Here is a 26,655-nt window from a genome sequence, read left to right on the forward strand (position 1 = left end):
GCATCGTGCCGCGTAAATGATGTCGCGTAAATGATGCACAAATGACGCCCAAGCGGGACAGGCCCTTTAAAAGGCAAGGCCTCCAAATTCCCAGTCACCGTTTGGCCAAAGGGCTACTGTTGGGATGATCATGGCACACTGGTTCCAGGGAAATTTGTTTCTGGCTGAAGTTCCTTTTCCTCCTGCACCTATTGTCTATTGTCTATTGTCTGTTGACTATTTTATTTCTGCTGCAAACACAGAAAAGCATGTTGTACAAATATAGCATTCAATCTGTCAAGGCTAAAGATTTTTTTTGCAGGGATATGTAGATCAGTAAATGTCGAAACATTTCTAATGCCTGACTATATTCAGAGGTCTTTCATTCTCTGCGTATTCGTCCAACTGTTTTAACCACACAACTTATTTGTTTTATAAACAGTCTGTCATTCTCAAGGATCACTTCAAATAACCATATAACCATATAACCATATAACAATTACAGCACGGAAACAGGCCATCTCAGCCCTACAAGTCCGTGCCGAACAATTATTTTCCCTTAGTCCCACCTGCCTGCACTCATACCATAACCCTCCATTCCCTTCTCATCCATATGCCTATCCAATTTATTTTTAAATGATACCAACGAACCTGCCACCACCACTTCCACTGGAAGCTCATTCCACACCGCTACCACTCTCTGAGTAAAGAAGTTCCCCCTCATGTTACCCCTAAACTTCTGTCACTTAATTCTGAAGTCATGTCCTCTTGTTTGAATCTTCCCTATTCTCAAAGGGAAAAGCTTGTCCACATCAACTCTGTCTATCCCTCTCATCATTTTAAAGACCTCTATCAAGTCCCCCCTTAACCTTCTGCGCTCCAGAGAATAAAGACCTAACTTATTCAACCTATCTCTGTAACTTAGTTGTTGAAACCCAGGCAACATTCTAGTAAATCTCCTCTGTACTCTCTCTATTTTGTTAACATCCTTCCTATAATTGGGCGACCAAAATTGTACACCATACTCCAGATTTGGTCTCACCAATGCCTTGTACAATTTTAACATTACATCCCAGCTTCTATACTCAATGCTCTGATTTATAAAGGCTAGCATACCAAAAGCTTTCTTTACCACCCTATCTATATGAGATTCTTCCTTCAAGGAACTATGCACGGTTATTCCCAGATTCCTCTGTTCAACTGTGTTCTTCAATGCCCTACCATTTACCATGTACGTCCTATTTTGATTTGTCCTGCCAAGGTGTAGCACCTCACATTTATCAGCATTAAACTCCATCTGCCATCTTTCAGCCCATTTTTCCAAATGGCCGAAATCACTCTGTAGACTTTGGAAATCCTCTTCATTATCCACAACACCCCCTATCTTGGTATCATCTGCATACTTACTAATCCAATTTACCACACCTTCATCCAGATCATTGATGTACATGACAAACAACAAAGGACCCAACACAGATCCCTGAGGCACCCCACTAGTCACCTGCCTCCAACCCGATAAACAGCCACTTTTACACTTTTAAAATTAATGTACAGCAATCACCAGAGTATTAATCATAATAGAACATTATCTCATCCAAATCAGAAGCTGCAGATTTCTGCAGTTAGTTTATTGGACATCTACTCAAAATACAAATAGTTATTATACTGATCAGATATTTGATTACAGATGAAACCCGTCTCATATGATCGACAAAAATAGATCTTATGAATACCAACCCTCAGATCTAGATTGCAGAATTCTACTAACTGTAATCTATATCTTGCAAAAATAGTTTTACACCCTGTCATTAAAAGTCTTTAAACATAACCAAATGTTTTTTTAAAACAAGCCATAAAACTCTGAACTGAAAATCTATTCCTCTTCTCCCGAGGAGAGATGGTGAGGTAGATTTATTTATTTTCAGTTGTAATAAGTTATCATTATCAATGTATTAACTCCAGCTATGTCCCATAGGTACAGCCCAGAATGATTTCAATGTGAGGACTGAGATTAACATCTGCTAAGATAGAGATAGACACAAAATGCTGGAGTAACTCAGCGGGACAGGCAACATCTCTGGAGAGAAGGAATGGGTGACGTCTTGGTCTATCTTTGGTGTAAACCAGCATCTGTAGTTCCTTCCTACATGTTTCCTCTGGGAAGCCAGTGTGTTTTTGGTGGTGAATGGTTCTTCAAATTGAAGTCATGTAAATTCCGGATCATGTAAAAGGTGACCTAGCCGTTTTTGGCGGTCAGTAACTGAAGGTTTGGATCACAAACATGTGTTTGGCACTGCCAGTCTTTGCTGACTGACTGACTGACTTTGGTGAGGGTTCAGTAGAGGATCATAAACACGAAAGAGCCTGCTTTCCACACCATTAATCCACGATAGCCTATTGAATGATGAAAGCAGAGCCTACCAGAGATAGCTAGGTTGGACCCTGAAGAAAGATCCATATTTTACTTGTCCTCCTTTTCCCGGGTTTGGGAAAGCACGAACTAGAGGGCGTAGATTTAAGGTGAGAGGGGAGAGATTTAATTGGAACCTAGGTGTAACATTTTCACACAGCGGGTGATGGGTGTAATAAATGAGCTGTCAGAGTAAGTTGTTGAGCCAGGTACAGTAACAGCCTTTGGACATTTGGACAGGTACACAAACACACACTGTTTAGAGGTATATAGACTGAATGTGGACAAATGGGACAAGCCTAGATGGGGCATAGTGGACAGGTTGGACTGAAGGGGTGTAAGACACTATGCTGTGTGTCACTATGCTGTATTACATTATGACTTAACAAGCCTGAAATTGTCCACCATAATCTCTTCAATATCTTTGAAATGCATACTTGATGCTTTATAAAATTCTTAGAAAACCATTTAATATCTTAAAGATCCCCAGGGGATATGGGGAGAAGGCAGGAACGGGGTACTGATTGGGGATGATCAGCCATGATCACATTGAATGGCGGTGCTGGCTTGAAGGGCCGAATGGCCTCTTCCTGCACCTATTGTCTATTTCTGAAGCAGCAGAATTTATTAACACCATCTACCATTTTGATGAGCCGTATCTTTTTAAAACATTATCCTCTGAGGGAGCGTTGTATGTATGTATTTATGTGTATTGTTAGATGTTAGTACCAGTGTATGTAGCACGTTAGTACCTGCACTGCTGTAAAGCACTTTGGTCAACGAGAGTTGTTTTTAAATGTGTCTTCGAAGTAAAATTGACGACTTCACAGGTTTAGAAGCAGACACTAATTTCATTAAAAAACAGGAGCCTTTTCTCAATATTTAAAGGCATTCACTGGTGATGTTACAAGACCCCCCTGGGCAGATGCAATTTGATCCTCAACTTCCTCGACTTCCTGACCAACAGCCCCCCATCAGTGAGGATAGGGGACAAATCATCCTCCACGATAATCCTCCACACTGGTGCTCTGCAAGGATGCGTTCTCAGCCCCTTTCTTTCCCTCTCTCTCCATCCCTCCCTCTTCCCATCCCTCCCTCTTCCCTAGTCTTACCGTCTCTGACTACATTTTACACCTGTTTGCTTTGTTGTTAGCTTCTCCCAACTAACAATGGTCTATTCTACATTTCCCTTGATCCCCATTCCCTTTGTCCTATGTTCACACCTTGCACTTCCTTATCTATCCCCCTCTCAGGATATCTGAAGAAGGGTCTTGACCCAAAACGTCGCCAAATCCTTCTCTCCACAGATGCCGCCTGACCCGCTGAGTTTCTCCAGCGTTTTGTGTCTACCTTGGATGGCTACTTTATTGTCACATGTACCGTGAAGGTGTGGTGTTTTTTGTTTGTTTTTGCACACACTGTGCACAAAAGAGTCGCCACAAGAGGCTGACAAAGTTAGAAAGTACCATTACGTAGTTGTGGTCCTTTCATCACCGCCCTCTTCGGCCCCTCTTGTTCTTGGCGACCAACCCCATGCCGGGTTCCCCATGTGCGTGCCTTCAGCCACCGTGAAGTCCTTGGCATAAGCTAATATACTGTCCGATTCACCTCTACCCCATAGTGGACATTGGACTGTCTATGTCTCTGGTGTGCCACAAGCAGAAAGCAACAGTCTGCACTCTGTATCTTCCCCTTATCTCTTCCTATTGTACTCGAGGTGGACTTGATTGTATTGTATGTCTAGCATGGTCTGATCTGTTTGGATAGCATGCAAAACAGTGCGTTTCACTATATCTCAATGCAAGCGACAACAGAAACCTAACCACACACACACACACACACACACACAATTATTTTTCTTTCGATTCAAAAGAGGTCATTATTTTCCTGTAAGCACAACAATCAGTTTAATAGATTTTGTGTCAAAGGATTCAATCATATTTTACGATAAAGTAGCTTTTTGATCGTATTTCTTTATTGGATGGTGATAAAAACGGAACTGTTGTTTTTTTGTTGCCTGGCTTATTACTAGAATCTGTCAAGGAGATAACAGAGAAAGGGACTGGATGTGTAATGTATCAACAGTGAGGTCTCTGTGATGAACCAGACTGTAATTGGACATTAATCATTTCCTGTCAAAAGGAGATGATAATGCTTCTAAAATAACTGGAGCTACAATGTGTCCTCCTCTGGCAGCTCGTTCCATACACCCACCACCCTTTGTGTGAAAATGTTACCCCTCAGTTTCCTATTAAATCTTTAACCCTTCACCTTAAACCTATGTCTGCTTGTCCTCGATACACACACTCTGGGCAAGAGACTCTGTGCATCTACCCGATCTATTCCTCTCATAATTTTGTTATACACCTCTATAGTCCTGGCCTACTCAAACTCTCCCTATAGCTCAGACCCTCTAGTCCTGGAAACATCATCGTAAACCTTCTCTGTACCCTTACAAACCCTTACAAATGATCCTTATAAATACCCGATACAGTATCCTCCATAATGTTTGGGACAAAGACCCATTATTTATTTATTTGCCTCTGTACTCCACAATTTGAGAATTGGAATATAAAAAAATCACATGTGGTTAAAGTGCACATTGTCAGGTTTTATTTATGGGTATTTTTATACATTTTGGTTTCACCATGTAGAAATTACAGCTGTGTTTATACATAGTCTCCCCATTTCAGGGCACCATAATGTTTGGGACACATGGCTTCACAGGTGTTTGTAATTGCTCAGGTGTGTTTAATTGCCTCCTTAATGCAGGTATAAGACAGTTCTCAGCACCTAGTCTTTCCTCCAGTCTTTCCATCACCTTTGGAAACTTTTATTGCTGTTTATCAACATGAGGACCAAAGTTGTGCCAATGAAAGTCAAATAAACCATTATGAGACTGAGAAACAAGAATAAAACTGTTAGAGACATCAGCCAAACCTTAGACTTATCAAAATCAATGGTTTGGAACATCATTAAGAAGAAAGAGAGCACTGGTGAGCTCACTAATCACAAAGGGACTGGCAGGCCAAGGAAGACCTCCACAGCTGATGACAGAAGAATTCTCTCTGTAATAAAGAAAAATCTCCAAACACCTGCCCGACGGATCAAAAACACTCTTCAGGAGTCAGGTGTGGATTTGTCAAAGACCACTGTCCGCAGAAGACTCCATGAACAGAGATACAGAGGCTACACTGCAAGACTAGTTAGCCACAAAAATAGGATGGCCAGGTTACAGTTCGCCAAGAAATACTTAAAAGAGCAAACACTGTTCTGGAAAAAGGTCTTGTGGACAGATGAGACAAATATTAACATCTATCAGAATGATGGCAAGAACAAAGTATGGAGGAGAGAAGGAACTGCCCAAGATCCAAAGCATACCACCTCATCTGTGAAACACGGTGGTGGGGGTGTTATGGCCTGGGCATGTATTTAAATGAATGATACAATTAACCACTTGTATCTTTATGCAGTATCCAAAGAGGCCATTTTGGCCAACAGTGTCTCTGCCAGCTCACAAACTAGTCCTATTCATCATTTAATTCCAATGTAATCTATTTTCCCTTCAACTGCTTCAGATTCCCCAACACTGGGAGGAATTTACAGTAGCATGTTAACCTATTAATTCACTTGCCCTGAATATGGGAAGAGTCCAGAGACTGAGAGGAAACTCAGGCAAAACATGGATGCCCAAACACCACACTGGAAATCAGGCTCGAACAAGGTACCTGGAGATGCGGGAAAGCAGCTCTACAAGATCTATCACCATGTCGCCCTAAAAACACAGACCTTAAAACTGTGTAGGAAGAAGGAACTGCAGATGCTGGTTTAAACCAAAGATAGATGCAAAATGCTGGAGTTACTCAGCGGGACAGGCAGCATCTCTGGAGAGTAGGAATGGGTGACGTTTTGGCTCAAGACCCTTCTTCAGTCTGAAGCGACCCGAAACGTCACCCGTTCCTTCTCTCCAGGGATGCTGCCTGTCCCGCTGAGTTACACCCAGCATTTTGTGTCTATCCTCATCCTGAAAACTGCACAGGTCCACCAATGTCGGTGGCATGGTCATGAAATTACGTGTTGGTTGCTATCAGGCATTAGTTCTAGCCTATTGCTTGCAAGAATTATTTTCAACAACCCAGACGGTAAACAGCACAGTTCTTAACTGACATTTTGAACATATTTACATAATGGTAAATAAAGATCAGAGCGCACACACACAAGAACGAAGATGATCGTGAAATGTCAAACATTTGAACAAAAGTAGACAATAATCAGGTGACCAGAGTGGGTCAGGAGTTTGAGGGGATATCGCTGGATGGGGTGGGAAGACAGAATGCATTGTTCTCTAATATACTCACATGGAACCAACAGGCTAAACTTTACCAGAATGGTCCCAGGAACGAGTGGGTTCACATATGATGAGCGTTTGACGGCACTTGCTGGAGTTTACAAGGATGAGGGAGAAACATACCAAATAAGAAAGGCCTGGATATAGAGGATGATGCAAGGATGTTTCCACTAGTGAGAGAGGTCAAATCCTCAGAATTAAAGGACGTTCCTTTAAGAAGGAGATGAAGAGGAATTTCGTTAGTCAGAGGTTGGTGAATCTCTGGAATTCTTTGCCACAGAAGGTTGTAGAGGCTGCCATTTGATGTTTTTTTAACGCAGAGATGGATAGTTTCCTGATTAGTACGGGTGTCAGAGGTTATGGGAAGAAAGCAGGAGAATGGGGTTAGGAGGAAGGGATAGATCAGCCATGATTGAATGGTGAAGTAGACTTGATGGGACAAATGTCTTAACTGGTGCTTATATCACTTATGAACTTATAAACCGACTCTTTTCTTCACCATAATGATTTCATTCCACTATACAGTTAAATATGTATGAAAATGTTACAATGCAAGATATAAAGTTAGCTCATTTATGGTTCAGTGATGCCCGAACAGTAATTACAGCAGAGCTATTAAATAACATGAAGAGCATGCAAATATCTGATGACTCGCATCTGATTGTAGCAGATGAAGCTGCAGAGGAGTCTCCACCGGGAACTGCAGACAGCAGTTTCTGGATTTCAGTGCTGACTGTGCCAAGTGTGTAATGCCAAAGAAGCTCTCAGTTTCATAATGGAAGGATGTCTTGTGAGCTACCCAGTGGCCATCCGATCAGGATGATTTACAAGTCAGTGTGCAGAGCATTTTATAACTGCGTTCACCAGCCAAGGAGGATGTCCAATGCCTACAGGTGTGTACATTAACAGCAAGAAAGACTTCCTTTCATTCAGTTGCAGTTTCCATTTTCCCTTTATTTATTGCTCATTCCTTTACTGACCACTTCTATCAACTTTAATTTAATTTTTTCTTTAACTAAGCTCACCAAATTATTCTTCCTTACCTCTTTTAAAAACACAGAAGATAGGAGCAGGAGTAGGCCATTTGGCCCTTCGAGCCAGCACCGTCATTCAATATGATCATGGCTGATCATCCCAAATCAGTATCCCGTTCCTGCTTTCTCCCCATATCCCTTGATTCCGTTAGCCCTAAGAGCTATTTCTAACTCTCCCCTGTTTAAGTCTTTTCAGGACCTGGTTCTTCCGCTCGTTTATAACATCTATTTTGGGAAAATAACAAAAAAGTAGACCCAAAATGCTGGAGTAACTCAGCGGAACAAGCAGCATGTCTGGAGAGAAGGAATAGGTGACGTTTCGGGTCGAGACCCTTTTTCAGACAGAAGACGAGTTTCGTCCCGAAATGTCACAGCATTTTTACCTTTGATTTAAGCCAACATCTGCAGATTTTTCCTACACATTGGATATATAATATCCGCTTATAATTTAGTTTCACTTGTCTGTAAAATTAACATGGCAAGGCAGGTTTGCAGCCCACTAATAAGTCAAAATAGAACCATTGGCATGGTTATACCAAAGAAATACTCATTTCATGCTTTACACATCTACATCAAGCTTGCACGAAGTCAGTGAAAGGGTTGTTCTAAATTTAACAATCAAAGGCGTGAGCAATGTCTATGCTATTTCGCTAAAATTAATTATTGGTTTTGCTGCTCGACTTGTTTTCTAGACAATGAAACTGTCCAAGATGCAATCAGTCAGGTTGAAATACAAGTAAACGTAACTACTTCCGAGAATGCATTCTGAAGTGAATTTGTATTTGTTCCAAAGATTGAAATATGTGGATATATTTCATAGCCACAACATACCATGTTAACTATGCAAGGTAGACAAAAATGCTGGAGAAACTCAGCGGGTGTGGCAGCATCTATGGAGCGAAGGAAATAGGCAATGTTTCAGGTCGAGACCCTTCTTCAGACGTCTGAAACTTCAGACTTCCGAAACGTCGCCTATTTCCTTTGCTCCATAAATGCTGCCTCATCCGCTGAGTTTCTCCAGCATTTTTGTCTACCTTTGATTTTCCAGCATGTGCAGTTCCTTCTTACAGATCACTGTGAGTTTGGTGATCTATTTATTAAATGAAAGATTTAAAGCTTATTCTTCAGCTTTAATGTCATGATGTTCTTGATCTGCTTCTCCTGGTCTTAGTTCTCCTGTTCCAAGTATTTTGTAACCAATACCCCTTTAACCAAAAGCCAAATGCCCATTGTTTTAAAAAAGCAATCTATTACTGTATTTGCTCCGATCTTACCCAGTAGATTGAATTGTGAATTGCTTGCGTTTTGCCTCAGGGATGCTGGTGAATTTTGGCATGTCTTCCTTTTAAACGACATGAACAAATGCTGACACAGTTCTTCGGGGATTTCCGCCTCCAGATATGTCTTCATGAATAATCTGAAGCCTTCGTAATCTATAGGCTGGTGACAAGAGAAGAAATGGGATTTAGTCAAACATACAAATCCTGGATTATATAAAATATTAATTATTAAATTGAGTTGCAAATTAAAAAAAATAATGGCTACATTTCCTGTCATAATGTTTAAAGGAGCATATTATTTTTAGAAAAAAACACAAGAGTGTAATGGAAGGTAAGCCAGGCTGCAAATATGCATATTCATCTCTGATGACATATTTCCATATGTTCTCACTGCAGGAAAATATTGGATCATAATAATAAAATGAATCCTGATATGTTATCATAAAAATATACACTTATTGCCATTTGCAATTCACAAACGGACACAAGGAAAATATAAGATCACTCATTGACTAGTAAATTTACTACGGTTTATATTGATCGATTCCATTAAGATCCGTTCTTGATAACCATTTCAGCAAAGTAGAATTGTAATGCTGTAAACTGCCTACTGCCAACTCATTAAACAGAGCAGTCGATGAACCATATGCCACTGCAGTAAACCAATATAAAGCTCAATGTGCGATGAGCATGAACATGTTCAAACAATGCTAAATAATGCATGCAGCTTTCAGAAGCTGACATAGCTACTCTGGACCACAAATCTCACAATTGTTATTTATAGAAACGATGAATTCATTTAAAATGGAACATATACAGTAATTGGAAAACAAATTATATAGGATAGAAAAAGGACAACAAAACTATCCTTCATTTCAAAATTACATAGTAAAATATGAAAACAAATTTAATGCTTAATATTGCAAATACTGACCAGTATTCCACTGTATTGTACAATCTGATAGAGTTTTAGCTGATGAAGATAAAATCTGACTAAGAAGAAATAAAGACAAGCTAAATCCAATAAAGGCAATAACATTGAAATTGATCAGTAGATACATAGGTTGGAATGATGTATCTTATTGTGGATCGTACTAATGGTGACAATTAAAAAACACACAATCAATTAAATTCTATGACCATGGACTGACACTCACTTTTGTCATCTACATTGTAGGCATAATTTGTTGAAACTATTTTCGCTGTTTATTATTTTACTTTTACTTGGGAGTTGGGTATATTTCGTCAACTTGTTAAGCTTATTTTAGCCATGCAATACAGATTGTTGAAGTCATGGCAGTAAACATGGTTTATGTGGATGTTAATAAGGTTCCGTACAGTGGGTGGCGCGGTGGCGCAGCGGTAGAGTTGCTGCCTCACAGCGCTTACAGCGCTAGAGACGCAGGTTCGATCCTGACTACGGGTGCTGTCTGTACGGAGTTTGTACGTTTTCTCCCCATGACCTGCGTGTGTTTTCTCCGAGATCTTCGGTTCTCTCACACACTCCAAATACGTACAGGTTTGTAGGTTAATATGCTTGGTATAAATGTAAATTTTACTTCGGAGTCACGTGACTGACTATGTGAAGACCCCGCCAGCACGCGTGCGTGACAAAGCGTCTCACGCAGTGCAACAGCGACGGGCAGGGGTTGGAGCGCTCCCGCTGTGCTTGCTGTGCTTTATGTTACAGCACGTTGGACAAGGGGAAGAAAAAACGGACACCAGGACCGCAGGCTGCGGGGAACCAGGTAGGTCCCGGCAGCCAACAAACACGGACGCCCAGTGGCTCCAGGACCGCAGGCTGCGGGGAACCAGGTAGGTCCCGGCAGCCAACAAACACGGACGCCCAGTGGCTCCAGGACCGCAGGCTGCGGGGAACCAGGTAGGTCCCGGCAGCCAACAACCATGGACGACCAGCAGCTCCAGGACCGCAGGCTGCGGGGAACCAGGAAGGTCCCGGCAGCCAACAGCCATGGGCGGCCAGTGGCTCCAGGACTGCAAGCTGTGGGGAACTGGGACAGTTCTGACAGCCGACAGCGACGAGCACAGGCTGAGCCCAGCACCGCGACCTGTATACCCGGAAACAGCGCAGCGGGCTGGAGGCAAGCAGAACAGGAGTCGGTCCGGCCGATAGACTCGGGGAGTCCGGTCAGGAGGATGCACTACCCAAGGGCAGTGGAAGTGACTGTTGGAATGGTTACTAATGTCCACTTACCGACTCCAACTCTGAATCCAGCGCCATGAGCCATACAGCTCAAATCAGTGCAGCAGGCTGGAGGCAAAGCCCAGCAGGATTCAGCCCGGCCGATCATACTCATCTGAGTCCGGACAAGAGGACGCGCTGCCCGAGTGCAGCAGAGGCCCACCCGTGACTTGCTCCGGGAGATGGAGCAAGCTCACCATGGGAGTCTTCACACTCCCACAACAGCACCTTATTGAGGGCTGTAAAACAATGCATCTCCCTCGACAGAGGAGAGCATTGTGGACCAGGTCTGGGCTGGCCCTGAAGAAGGGGACGTGGCTGAAGAAAACGGCAGTGTGCAGGGGGTGCAGAATCCTAAGGAGCTACTGGGAGTGATCACCAAAATAACGGAAAAGTACCATTACAAACCAAGCTGGCGGCCAGCATCGACTACCTGTACTTTCATCCTCTGCAGGAACAGTTAACGGAATTACGGAGGAGTATAGGCCTCCTGTGAACTTTACTTTGTTAAAAATGCCTGCAGCAAACAATGTGATCTGGGGGTACAGTGGGACTGGCACAAAAATCCAGGAGGTCAAACTACAGAAGATTTAAAAACTTCTGACAGTGGGCATATCATTGGTTGCTCACCCAGACGATGGAACAGAGATGACAGCAGGATTTACATTGCTCCGCAATACCCACTATGAAATCAATTGCTTGCAAGAGCACAGTAAACCTGCACTAAACCCCAAATTTGCAAGGTTGTGCGAAACAGCTGCAACACAACCAGGGGGGAAATTTGTTTAAACAAGTAAAAAAGCTCGACAAAGAGTTTAAAGCCGTCGGGCTCATAACAGCGTCATCAGCAATGACAGCACCCCTATGCATCCACCAGCAGGTATCAGCACCAGGACGCTGGTGAAAGCATGAAGGCCACGCAGCACCACGAAGGTCCTTTTTAGGCCAAGGCCCAGAATGACCCTCATGGAAAATGTGCCAACCCCGCACTCCGACGCCTCTTCCGCAGAAGAGGCAGAAATTGAAGAAAGGTTACCACCGGCAACCAGGGAGGTAGGTGGATCTGTTCCTTCCAGAACACAAAGGTGTACGACCTGTACTAACAGGGGGAATGTTACACTTGTTTTGGGAGACATGGAGGGATCATTGTCAATACCTAAAATGTACCTGGATGGGGCAACTATGGCAGAGTATAGCGTTGCCTAATGAGCTAACTTCAGCCCCAAGACTGTTCACCAAGATATTAAAACTGACTTTGGCAATATTAGAAACAAAAACATATTATCATGGCATATCTTGATGATATATCAATTATGGGGAAAAACCCTGGATCTAGCTAAATCAGCAGTTTTAGCTACCAAACATAGGGTGAAACTCTGGAGTCATCTCCATCCAGATAAATCTAAGTTGACGGCATCCACAACTATGGACTTTCTGGGATTTACAATTAACGTTATCCATATGTCTGTAACATTGGCAAAGAGTAAAGCAGACTTGGTGGAAGTATGCTGATAGTACTGGTCTCAGCTCTAAGGGTCCAGTTTCTACATAAACTGAGACTGGGATAAATGATGGCATCTCCAGAAAAGATAACTTCACATATTAGAGCTTGTTAAACAAGATAGACCAGGAACATCAGGACAAAATTTGGAATTCCGGGTATACCCATCTGACACCCGACTATGTGTAATGACACACCTTCTACTATACCTTAAGACTACTAAAACTTAAGAGGAAGTAAATTGGCACTATGGGCAGCCATAAACAGCCTAATGGCCGGGTATCAGCACAAACCATCGCTGGATGGCTCAGACAGATTTGGGAGCTACTGACATCTTAAATTGCTATCCACAAGGGCAACAGCAACACCGGCAGCTAGAGATAAGGAAGTGCCTATGGACCATATCCAGGCAACAGCAGGATGGTCTAGAGAAAGACCTTCCAATTCCTAATAATAAGCCAATAACCAAACATGCGGAGTTGCAGAATCAAGTTTGAATTCTGTAATATATTTAGCCCTAGGGAGGATTATTTTGTTAAAATAAATTGTTATTGTCTGAATTGGATACATGTCAAAATACAATAACATACTTCCTCCCTTGAATGACTTCGGCAGTGGGTGAAGCATGGACTGTTCCACGGCTTGAAATCACAGATCTTTAAAATCTTCACGTAGTCACTCACGTGACTCCGAAGTAAAATAGTAAGATTAAACGAGAACTTATCAGTTTGAAGTTTGATCTTTATTTTATGTGTAGTTACGATGAGGGATTACGTGCCCTCCACTCCCGCCCTCTATTATAAAGGTCAACTGGTATATTAGTTCTTATCTTACTATGTTTATTTCAATGACTATTACTGTGATTCCACACCGTTGCTTTGAAGAATGTCGCGCACGCGTGCTGGCGGGGTCCTCACGTAATCCCTCATCGTAACTCCTCATAAATATAAAGATCAAGCTTCAAACTGGTAAGTTCTCGTTTAATCTTACTATTGTCCCTAGTCTGGGTAGGATAGTGTTAATATGCGGGAATCGCTGGCCGATGTGGACTCAGTGTGCCGAAGGGCCTGTTTCTGCGCTGTATCTCTCAACTAAATTGAAATAAAATTGGAAATAATATTTTTTGGTGGGTGGCGGATGTGGATGTAATGTTCCATTAAAGCTGATTACATCAGCATGGTTGGAGACCAGTCCTATGATACAATACAATACAATACAATACAATTTATTTGTCGTTTGCATCCCGTTAAGGTCCAAACGAAATGTCGTTTCTGCAGTCATACATACAAAACGAAAAAGACCCAAGACACAACACAATTTACACAAACATCCTTCACAACGCATCTTCTCCTCGCTGTGAAGGAAGGCAAAAAAAAAACATATCTCTCCCCTGCACTCCCCTCTCCCCCCCCCATGTCAGAGTCAAAGACAGTCAAAGCCCCCAGCGGGCGATGTTAAATGTCCCACAGCCATTAAAGCCACACCGGGTGATGCAAGGCCAAGCACCGGGTCTTGGTGTTGGAGCCCCGGCGGGCTCTTGGTGTTGGAGCCCCAAGGAGGCTGACATTGTATGGGAGTTGGCAGCAAGAGGGAATGATTTTGTTTTACAAAATAGGACCCAGAGGGTCATGGAACATGCAATCCAAGACCTGATAGCAAACAGGAATCAGAACTGGCTTGGAAAACGATGGTGGGCATCTTTTCTGATAGGAAGTCTGTAACCAGAGGTCTGCCTCAGGGAAATCAGTGCTGGGACTCTTGTTTGTCACGTATAAATGACTTGGATGAGAATATATTTAAGAGGGAAATGTAGATGCTGGAAAATCGAAGGTAGATAGAAACGCTGGAGAAACTCAGCGGGTGAGGTAGCATGTATGGAGCGAAGGAAATAGGAAACCCCATTTCCTTCGCTCCATAGGTGCTGCCTCACCTGGATGAGAATATAGGTGGACTGACAAGCAGGTTTGCTGAGAACACAAAACGTGGTGGTGTTGTAGATAGTGAAGGTGGCTGTGAAAGATGCTGAGACCAGTTGGAAGGTTTGTCAGAGCGGTGGAAGATGGAAGGCAAGTGTGAGGTTATGCACTTGGAACTTGGAGAGGAGTATTGATATACAGCGAGATCTTGGGGTGTAAATCCATAGCTCTCTGAAAATGACCACAGGTTGATAGGATAGTGACAAAAACATGATGACACAAAGCTGGGTGGCAGTGTGAAACTGTGAAGAGGATGCTATGAGAATGCAGGGTGACTTGGACAGGTTGGGTGTGTGGGCAGATATATGGCAAATCCAGTTTAATGTGGATAAATGTGAGGTTATCCACTTTGGGAGCAAAAACAGGAAGTCAGATTATTATCTAAATTGAGTCAAGTTGGGAAAAGGGGAAGTACAATGGGATCTGGGGGTCCTTGTTCATCAGCCACTGAAAGTAAGCATGCAGGTACAGCAGGCAGTGAAAAAAGCTAATGGCATGTTGGCCTTCATTGCAAGAGGATTTGAGTTTAGGAGCAGGGATGTCCTCCTGCAGTTGTACAGGGCCCTGGTGAGACCTCACCTGGAGTATTGTGTGCAGTTTTGGTCTCCTAATTTGAGGAAGGACATTCTTGCGATTGAGGGAGTGCAGCGTAGGTTCACCAGGTTAATTCCCAGGATGGCGAGACTGTCTTGTGATGAAAGAATGTGTCAACTGGGCTTGTATAAACTGGAATTTAGAAGGATGAAAGTCGATCTTGTTGAAACATATAAGATTATTAAGGGTTTGGACACGGTAGAGGCAGGAAACAGGCTTGATGGGCCGAATGGCCTACTCCTGCACCTATCGTCTATTGTCTATTCACCAAGCTTGTCTTTATAGGCTGAGAGTTGGGATTTAATGGTACTACTCATCAAACCATTGAACAGGCCACACTTGAAGTATTGTGTACAGTCCTGGTCACCACAATGCAGGACGAGTGTGGTAGTATTAAAAATAGTGTAAAGGAGTTTCACCAGGATGCTGCCTTGAATGGAGGGCACAACGCACAAGGAGATTGATTAGGTTAGGTCTCTTCTCACTGGATCATAGAAAGCAAGATGTGGCCTTATACAGGTCTATAAAGTTATGAGTGGCGTAGATACGTAACACTTATGTTGGCCATGTAATCAGAAAATTGTTGATGTCTTGGCAGTAAACAAGGCTTATGTGGACTTTAATAAGGTTTTTGGCAATGCCCCGTACAGTGGGTGGCACGGTGGCGCAGCGGTAGTGTTGCTGCCTTACAACATTTATAGCGCCAGAGACCCAGGTTCGATCACGACTACGGGTGCGGTTTGTACGGAGTTTGTACGTTTTCTCCCTGTGGCCTGTGTGGGTCGGGGGGGTGGGGGTGGGGAGGGGTGGATTCGGCAATTGGGATTACCATAGATATGCATCATGACCAGCATTGGCAAGTTCAGATTCAGATTCAGATTCAGATTCAATTTTAATTGTCATTGTCAGTGTACAGTACAGAGACAACGAAATGCATTTAGCATCTCCCTGGAAGAGCGACATAGCAAACGATTTGAATAAATAATAATAAGTGTCCGGGGGGGGTGGTGATTGGCAGTCACCAAGGTACGTTGTTGAGTAGAGTGACAGCCGCCGGAAAGAAGCTGTTCCTCGACCTGCTGGTTCGGCACCGGAGAGACCTGTAGCGCCTCCCGGATGGTAGGAGGGTAAACAGTCCATGGTTGGGGTGAGAGCAGTCCTTGGCGATGCTGAGCGCCCTCCGCAGACAGCGCTTGCTTTGGACAGACTCAATGGAGGGGAGCGAGGAACCGGTGATGCGTTGGGCAATTTTCACCACCCTCTGCAATGCCTTCCGGTCGGAGACAGAGCAGTTGCCATACCATACTGTGATGCAGTTCGTAAGGATGCTCTCGATGGTGCAGCGGTAGAAGTTCACCAGGATCTGAGGAGACAGATGGACCTTCTTCAGTCTCCTCAGGAAGAAGAGACGCTGATGAGCCTTCTTGATCAGAGTAGAGGTATTGTGGGTCCAAGAGAGGTCATCGGAGATGTTGACTCCCAGGAACCTGAAGCTAGAAACACGTTCCACCTCCGTCCCGTTAATGTGGATGGGGGTGTGCGTGCCGCCTCTGGACTTCCTGAAGTCTACAATGAGCTCCTTGGGTGGAAGGACCTGTTTATGCGTTCTACGAATCTGCATGGTGTCTCTTTGAATGTGGACACATAGAGCCTTGCCACAGGAAATTCTCCCAGAGGTTTCCCCCTTTCTCCCCGACGGATTATCGAAGGCATGAATGGTCTTTTTAAAAGGCTAGCGATGGGCCTTTTATTACCAAAGTTAATAAACGTTACTTCAAATTAAAATGTATGACTGAGTATGCCACATTTGTTCTTATTGCATTGCAAGGCTATGGAGAAAGAGCTGGATGATCACAAGAGCGTAAGTGATAGGAGCAGAATTAGGCCATTCAGCCCATCATGGCTGATCTATCTCTCCCTCCTAACCCCATTCTCCTGCCTTCTCCCCATAACTACGACAGCCATACTAATCAAGAATCTATCTATCTCTGCCTTAAATATATCCACTGACTTGGCCTCCACAGCCTTCTGTAGCAATGAGTTCCACAGATTCACCTCCCTCTGACTAAATACATTAATCCTCATCTTCTTCCTAAAGGAATGTCCTTTAATTCTGAGGCTGTGACCTGAGGGGTTTGGCGAGGGGATTGGGAGAACTGGGGATTTATACTGGCAGAGACAAGATAGGACGAATGGCTTCTTCCTGCGCCACCAGAATCAAGTATCAGAAGATTTATTCAGATTAGCTACTTGCAAAAGTGAAAAACAATTGTGAAGTGGAGGAGAAAATAATGTCATTGTGACTGTAATGAACCGTTCAATGTAATGAATAGCATTGATGACACAAATGCAGCAGCTTCCCATCTATCATGTAAATCACTGCTCCTGATAATAGGTTATGGTATTACATAATATACGAGGAGTATTTACTCCAATCCCTTTTAAACAAAGCTGCAGGCAAATATCCGCGCGTAGATGTAACATGGCTGTTATACAAGATATCCCCTTGAGAAGCTCAGATGTATTCAGTTCAGAATCAGGTATATTTTACATAAAAATACTGAACACTCAGGCAATCAATTAAAAGAAAACCTCATGGCTGTTCATATGTACATTAACAAGGGGATTTGAGTATAGGATCAAGGAGGTCCTACTGCAGTTGTACAGGGTACTGGTGAGACTGCACCTGGTGTATTGCGAGCAGTTTTAGTCTCCTAATTTGAGGAAGGACAGGTTCACCAGGTTAATTCCCGTGATGGCGGGACTGACATATGATGAAAGAATGGAACGACTGGGCTTGTATTCATTGTAATTTAGAAGGATGAGAGGAAAATCTTAGAGAAACATATAAAATAGGAGTGCAGGAAACATGTCCCCGATGTTGGGGGAGTCCAGAACCATGGGTCATAGTTTAAGGTAGGCCATTTAGGACTGAGATGAGGGGAAACTTTGTCACCCAGAGAGATGTGAATCTATGGAATTCTCTGCCACAGAAGGCAGTGGAGGGCAATTCACTGGGTATTTTCAAGAGAGAGTTAAATTAAGTTCTTAGGGCTAATGGAATCAAGGGATATGGGGAGAAGGCAGGAATGGGGTACTGATTTTGGATGATCAGCCATGATCATATTGAATGGCGGTGCTGACTCAATGGGCTGAATGGCCTACTCCTGCACCTATTGTCCATGAGTACTTTGCATCCACATTCACAGAGGGAGAGGACGGCAAGTGTGGGGAAGATTAATGAGCTTGCTCAGTTTGATATCAAGGTGCTGCTGGGGCTCTTGAAGAGCATCAAGGTGGAAGAGTCTCTCGGGCCTGATGGGATCAATCACAGGTCAACGAAAGAGGCAAGAGAGGAGAATGCAGGGCCCGTGACAAAGAGGTGGTAGAGAATCTATTGGAGAGGAATCTTCGGGATAGGATGTATTTGCATTTGGAAGAGCATGATGTATATAGGGACAGTCAGCATAGCTTTGTTCACAGTAGGTCTTGACTTAAGAACAAATGAGTTTTTTAAGGAGGTGGTGCTGATGATAGATTAGGGTAAGATAGTGAATGGTGTTTAGAAGGATTTTAGTAACCCTTTTGATAATGTCCCTCAATGGTCGGCTGCTCCAGAAGTATAAGCTGCAGTGATTAGGTAATTTTGATTCAGAGCCGACTTACTCACAGAAGACGGAGGGTTGCAGTACCTCCAGTGGTGGAGGCAGACAAAATAATGGTGTTAAGGCCCTGTCCCACTTATGCGACCTTTACAGGCAACCTCCGCGACCTCTCACGACCATTTAGGCAACATGTCGTGGGTGACCTCTCATGATCATAGGAGACCTCTCAGGACAATGGTTGTGAGAGGCCTCCTATGGTCTTGAGAAGTCTCCAAAGAGTCGTGGCGTCTTTCTGGTCGCTGCTGAATTTTCAACACGGTGAAAATTTTGGCGACCTATCACGGGTGCCGGAAGTCGCCTGGAAAGGTTGGGTAAGTGGGGCAGGCCATTTAAAGCTTTCAGATAGGCACATGGATATGCAGCGAATGCAGGGGTAGGGGTCATGTTCAGGCAGGAGATCAGTTTAACTTGGCATCAGGGTCGGGAATGACAATGTGGACCAAAGGGCCGGTTGCTGTGCTGTTCTATGTTATAAGAAATATTACATAAGCGTGCAGTTTTAAATTTATTGAAGGGAAATATCAAAGATGCAATTCATGATAATAAAAAAACTTGGACAACAAAATTAATGTTGGTAGCAGGAATGTAGTGACCCACAATAGTTTATCAATGATGGCACAGTACTTCATAAAGATTAATATGTACTGAGTGCAAGTCTAAAGGGCCTGTCCCACTATACGAGTTTATCCAAGAGCTCTCCCGGGTTTAAAAAAATCAAACTCGTGGTAAGTATGTAGAATGTACGTAGCGGGTATGTCGGAGCTCGGGACGTCTCTTAGCGGCTCGTAACGCTAACGGCAGGCACTCGGGAAACGCGGTAAGATTGTGAAGTTTTTTCAACATGTTGCAAAATGTCCACGAGAGCCCCGAGTACCTATGAGCGGCTATTACCGTAATTCTCCGAGTTCAAATCAGGGGAAACTCGGGAGAACTCTTGAATTACCTCGTACAGTGGGACAGGTCCTTTACACTGGGGCATTGGTTAAATATACCAAGTTAAAGATGGCCATGCATAACTGAATGGGGACAAAAATAATATATAGTGGGGGAAAGGAATCGTTTGAAAATCATGAGAAACAACTATTGTATTTGCAACACGTGTGAATGCAGTGACCATGTTATTTGTTACACGGTGGCGCAGCGGTAGAGTTGCTGCCTTACAGCGCTTGCAATGCCTGAGACCCGGGTTCGATCCCGACTACGGGTGCTGTCTTTATAGAGTTTGTACGTTCTCTCCGTGACCACGTGGGCTTTCTACGAGATCTCCGGTTTCCTCCCACACTCCAAAGACGTACAGGTTTGTAGGTTAATTGGCTTGGTTATACAGGTGCACAACCTTTTATCCGGAGATCCGGAAACCGAAAAATTCCGAAAACCGGCCATTTTTTCCAGGATGTCGTCTGCACACCAAAGCTCACGTTTGCCGCCAAACTTGACCCGAAACGACCCACGGTCAACCCAGGTCTGTACTACTGTAGCGGCTGCTTCCTCCCTGGAGCCCGGGGAGACACTTAAACATCTGTAAATCATTGCTTAAATGTTAGTCAGTTAGTTTGGAGGGCTTTTATGTGAGGGGGGGGGGTGAAGGGGGAAACTTTAATTCTTAGTCCCCTACCTGGTCGGAGAGGCGGGGAGCGGTCAATGCCTTACCGGGTCGCCGTGCAGTAAGCTCCGCAGTGCTGTGGCCGCCAACTCCCAGCTGGGGCCGCGGGCGGCGCTGGTTGTAGCTCCGACCCCGGCAACTCTACCCCTGGCTGCGAGGCGCTCCAAATCCACCGCCGCCCGCGGCCGGACGCCCGCCCGCAGCCCCAGCTCCGCGATGTTGGGAGTCGGCGGCGTCGCAGCGCTGGGATACCAGCGGGGAGCGGGCAATGCCTTACCGGGTCGCCGTGCGGTAAGCTCCGGAGCGCTGTGGCCGCCGACACAGGTGCGGGCGTCCGGCCACGGGCGGCGCTGGATTTGGAGCGCCGCGCAGCCAGGGGTAGAGTTGCCGGGGTCGGAGCTCCAACCAGCGCCGCCCGCGGCCGGACGGAGCCCCCAGCTCCGCGATGTTGGGAGTCGCCGACCAGGTAGGGGACTAAGAATTAAAGTTTCCCCCTTCACCCCACCACCACATAAAATCCCTCCAAACTAACTGACTAACATTTAAGCAATGATTTACAATGATTCCCCGGTCTCCAGGGAGGAGGCAGTCGCTCCAGACTTTTCAAGCCGCCCGCGCTACCTACCTAATCTACGCTAAAAATCTTCCATTCGGAAATCCGAAAATGTCCGAAATCCGACAAGTGTCTGGTCCCAAGGCTTTCGGATAAAAGGTTGTGCACCTGTAGTGTAAAAATGGTCTCTAGTGTGTGTAGGGTAGTGTTAATATGCGGGGATCGCTGGTCGGTGCGAACTCGGTGGGTCCAAGGGCCTGTTTCCACGCTGTATCTCTAAAAACTAAAAAAGCAACCAACCATTCCATGCCACTGTTTTAGAAGGAACTGCAGATGCTGGAAAATCGAAGGTAGACAAAATTGCTGGATAAACTCAGCGGGTGAGGCAGCATCTATGAGGTGAAGGAAATTGGCGACATTTTGGATCGGGAACCTTCTTCAGACCCATGACACTGTGTAATCTAATGATTTCTTAAAGATAATTGCTCTTTTTTCCCCCGCAGAAGTTGGAATCAATATCATTCATGAACATCAAATTAATGAAAGGTTGACCAGCTTTCTTTCTGATAAAAATACATTCAAACACAGGTGCTGATTATCTGATTTTGCCCAAGCACAAACATTTTTTTTGATATATTTCCACAAAAAAAAAATCATACTTTTCTTCAAAATAACGGAGATGGCACTTGTCAGATTACGTCCAGCCAGTATTTCATTTCACCCATCTTATTTTTTTTTTAATACAATCAGATAAAAAATATACAACGTTTTGAACATAAACAGCAAGAAACAAAAATGTCACAGTCATGCACCATTTTTATTCACAGGACTCTCTGAAACTGTACATCAAGAGCTTAGTCATGCACTTTGCCATCTCCAGCCCAAGAAAACAGGGATTCTTTGAATAACAACATTGTGGTAACTGAGGAATCTGCAGCTTGGCTTCAGTTTGGTTTAGTTTCGAGATACAGCGCGGAAACATGCCCTTCGGCCCACTGAGTCCGCACCGACCAGCGATCCCCAAACACTAACGCTATCCTACAGACATTAGGGACAATTTTACACTTACACCAAGCCAATTAACCCACAAACCTGTCGGTCTTTGGAGCGTTGGGGGAAACCAAAGATCTTAAAACAAAAAACCATGCGGTCATGGGGAGAAAGTACAAACTCCGTACAGATAGCTCCCATAGTCGGGATCGAACCTGGGTCTATGGTGCTGTAAGCTCTGTAAAGGGCCTGCCACACTTTCCCGAGTTATTCACGATCTCTCCCGAGTTTTCCCCTTGATTCGAACTCGGAGAATTACGGTAATTGCTGTTTGTAGTACTAGGGGCTATTTTTTTAACTTGTTGAAAAAACGTCCCGACTTACCTGATGTCCCGCGTTTTTACGTCTGGCATTACGAGCTGCCACGAAACATCTACGGACACCCACGGCCTCATACGAGCTCGCTACGGACATTCCCCGACATTCCCCGAGTTCAAATCAAGGGGAAAACTCGGGAGAGTTCGTGAGTAACTCGGGAAAGTGGGACAGGGCCTTTAGGCAGCAACTCTACCACTGCGCCACTCTTAGTTCACAATGGTAAAATAGCTGGAGTGAAGATATTCTGCAGATTATTCATTAAATTCAAATCAAATAGCTTTTTCTGCCAAAATCACAATGGCTCTTAAGTACAAATTGCTCATGTAACAGTGAGGTAGCAGATTGTGCAAACAATAACATATTCTTCCCTGCTACGCACTGCTGCCCCAATCGGGCATACCTAAGAACATCTTTGCAATCTTCATAAATATGAAGAGAGATTTAATACAATGTAAATGGTAAAATGTATGTAGCAAGCGGAAAAGACAAAAGCATCAAATGTTACATGCTTACTTGCTTTAGAATATCTTGCTTCTGCAGAGTTGTGTGAATTGAAGGACAGACAGACAGAGAGAAAGAAGAAAGAGAGGAAAGGAAGAAACAGGTTATTTAACTGAAATAGAAAGATTTGCCAAAAGTTAGGAAGCACGTATATTACTGGCAATAGTTTTCTGGTAGCGCATTATTACCTTTGGTTGGACAAAAATGTTGGAGAAACTCAGACTGAAGAAGGGTTTCGGCCTGAAACGTTGCTATTTCCTTCGCTCCATAGATGCTGCCTCAACCGCTGAGTTTCTCCAGCATGTTTATCTACCTTCGATTTTCCTGCATCTGCAGTTCCTTCTGAAGCATTATTACCTTTACAAGTTTGTGACTGAATTGGTAAATTGCATTCACGAGAAAAGTTTATTTTTCGAACTCTCAGATGTTTCACCTACTCTCACATGGGCACTCTCATCTGCAATAATTCTTTTTTGTTGAGGGTGTAGGAGTGAATTTTGTGCTAATTTGTGCTACACCTTCCACCTGATATTTTGTGTCGGTGCCTATCTGAGTATAGTCAGATATGGGGTATAGCACAAAATTCCCATCTACAAGGGCAACAATTTTAGATGCCATTTATTGATTTATTTCCCTGTGAACACTGTTCCAGGATATGGCTGTCCTGCAGACGTGATTCATTTTAAAACACAAATAATTCGACCAGTATTTTCCGATAGACAGAACCCCAAGGGCAATAGCGGATCATAACATCAACATGGTAGAGGATCAGTCCAGCAGCACTTGTAGTGGAGGAGGCTTTGGGTGTAAGGGGGAGGGGTAAAATAGACCAGGCACTTGGATTGGCAACACTGGGATGGGATTGGCAGCACACGTTGGTGGGAACATGGGACGGTGTGTCTGGTGCAGAAAGGGAGGAGGCAGTCAGCCTGATTATACCACGATGAGGATGGGGTCCAGCCACCACTTGGAATAAAGAGAACCAAAGCCACAGACCCAGGTTCGATCCCGACTACACAGATCCTGCCTGTACAGAGTTTGTGCGTTCTTCCCGTGGCCTGCGTGGGTTTTCTCCGAGATCTTCGGATGCCTCCCACACTCCAAAGACGTACAGGTTTGTAGGTTAATTGGCTTGGTGTATGTGTAAATTGTCCCTAGTGTGTGTAGGATAGTGTAAATGTGCGGGGATCGCTGGTCGGTGTGGATTTGGTGGGCCTAGGGGCCTGTTTCCGCACTGTATCTCTAAAACTAAACTAAATTAAACAAGGAAGTTGTCTGGCATGTCATAGAAACATAGAAACATAGATATTAGGTGCAGGAGTAGGCCATTCGGCCCTTCGAGCCTGCACCGCCATTCAATATAATCATGGCTGATCATCCAACTCAGTATCCCGTACCTTCTCTCCATACCCTCTGATCCCCTTAGCCACAAGGGCCACATCCCTCTTAAATATAGCCAATGAACTGGCCTCGACTACCCTCTGCGGCAGAGAGTTCCAGAGATTCACCACTCTCTGTGTGAAAAAAAGTTCTTCTCATCTCGGTTTTAAAGGATTTCCCCCTTATCCTTAAGCTGTGACCCCTTGTCCTGGACTTCCCCAACATCGGGAGCAATCTTCCTGCATCTAGCCTGTCCAACCCCTTAAGAATTTTGTAAGTTTCTATAAGATCCCCTCTCAATCTCCTAAATTCTAGAGAGTATAAACCAAGTCTATCCAGTCTTTCTTCATAAGACAGTCCTGACATCCCAGGAATCAGTCTGGTGAACCTTCTCTGCACTCCCTCTATGGCAATAATGTCCTTCCTCAGATTTGGAGACCAAAACTGTACGTAATACTCCAGGTTCTGGGACATCAGAGTGGGGTCTGCAGACACTATTTTAGGGAGTTAGATGAGGACAGGCTTAGCAAATGTTAGTAAGAGTAGTGTGAGTGGAGGAATGATCAGTGAGTGGATGTCTGGGGTTGAGGGAGCATTGATCTGATTTGCAGCCTGGATTTTGGGTTGTGAAATTGATTTTAGTGATGCCTGCTTCTAGTCCTGGCGAAGGGACAGTCACGTGGATGTAGGTGGTGGTGTGGAACGGCAAGAGTAAGAGGGAGAGCACGAGTGTGTGAGAGAGACACACACACACAAAAAGCTGCAGTAACTCAGCGGGTCAAACAGCATCTCTGGAGAAAAGGAAAGGGTGGCTTGTCAGGTCGAGCCCCTTCTTTAGACTGAAGGGCCTCAACCCAAAACGGCACCCATTCCTTTCCTCCAGAGATGCTGTTTCACCCGCTGAGTTACTGCAGCTTGATGTGTTCCAGTGTTTGAAATGTAATAGAGACAGAAGGAAAAGTTGGAGGAATTGCGTTACTATTCAGGGAGAATATCATGGCAACACGCAGGGAAGGTGTGCTGGGGACACTTCCATTATTATCGTTACTTTTTGCATATCTTTCATTCATTTGTTCTTTATCTCTCTACATCACCATCTATATGAATGAATGAAAAAATGTATTGGCCAAGTATGTACACATACAAGGAAATTGCCTTGGTGCTCTGCTCACAAGTAACAACACGACATACAGTAAACCATCAAGAATAAAACTTAAAATATTAAGAATAAAACATTATAGTTTCAACGTGTGACAAATAAAATACCAGGGCAAAAGCAGGCTACAGACTTTTGGTTGTTGAGTAGAGCTACTGCTTGTGGCAAAAAGCTGTTTTATGTCTGGCTGTGGCAGCTTTGACAGTCCGGAGTCGCCTTCCAGAGGGAAGTGATTCAAAGAGTTTGTGGCCAGGGTGAGAGATGATCTTACCCGCTCGCTTCCTGGGCCCCTTGCAGTGTACAGTTCGCCAATATCTCTTATTTCCCTTTCCCCTGAATGGTCTGAAGAAGGGTCTCGACCCGAAATGTAACCCATTCCTTCTCTCCAGCATTTTGTGTCTATCTTCGGTTTAAAGCAGTATCTGCAGTTCCTTCCCACACGGATATGCTGGAGAGCTTGTCCCCTGAACCGATATGGGAAGAGCTCAAAAATAAGAAACGAGCAAGCATTCTAATGTAGACATGCTGGAGGAACTCAGCAGATGAAGCAGCATCTATGGAGAGAAGGAATAGGCGATGTTTCAGGTCGAGACCCTTCTTCAGACTGATGTGATTATAAAAGGACTGGACAAGCTAGATGCAGGAAAAACGTTCCCAATGTTGGGTGAGTCCAGAACCAGGGGCCACAGTCTTAGAATAAAGGGGAGGCTATTTAAGACGGAAGTAAGAAAAAAACTTTTTTCACCCAGAGAGTTGTGAATTTGCGGAATTCCCTGCCACAGAGGGCAGTGGAGGCCAAATCACTGGATGGATTTAAGAGAGAGTTAGATAGAGCTCCAGGGACTGGTGGAATCAAGGGATATGAGGAGAAGGCAGGCACGGGTTATTGATTGGAGACGATCAGCCATGATCGTTATGAATGGTGGTGCTGGCTTGAAGGGCCGAATGGCCTCCTCCAACCCCTATTTTCTACGTTTCTATGCATGTTTCTATGACTGTACTATAGGGCCCCCCAAAACCCACAGGAGGTAAAAGAACAAATGTAAAATTACTAAAAGATGCCAAAGGACCAGGAGTGATTTTATCTTCCCCAATTATGCCTGG

The 26,655-nt window shown here is 44.2% G+C and overlaps 1 protein-coding gene across 1 annotated transcript in view; it reads right to left on the reverse strand.

Moving 5' to 3' along the window:
- LOC129698566 (diacylglycerol kinase beta-like) overlaps positions 1-26,655 on the reverse strand; it is a 275,043-nt gene that overhangs the window by 87,477 nt on the left and 160,911 nt on the right. Inside the window, exon 4 of the mRNA XM_055637649.1 lies at positions 9,046-9,211. Coding sequence (XP_055493624.1) covers positions 9,046-9,211 — 166 coding nt within the window. The remainder of the gene's footprint in view (positions 1-9,045; positions 9,212-26,655) is intronic.

This window comes from Leucoraja erinacea, chromosome 7 (assembly GCF_028641065.1).
Source record: "Leucoraja erinacea ecotype New England chromosome 7, Leri_hhj_1, whole genome shotgun sequence".
Taxonomy (NCBI): Eukaryota; Metazoa; Chordata; class Chondrichthyes; order Rajiformes; family Rajidae; genus Leucoraja; species Leucoraja erinaceus.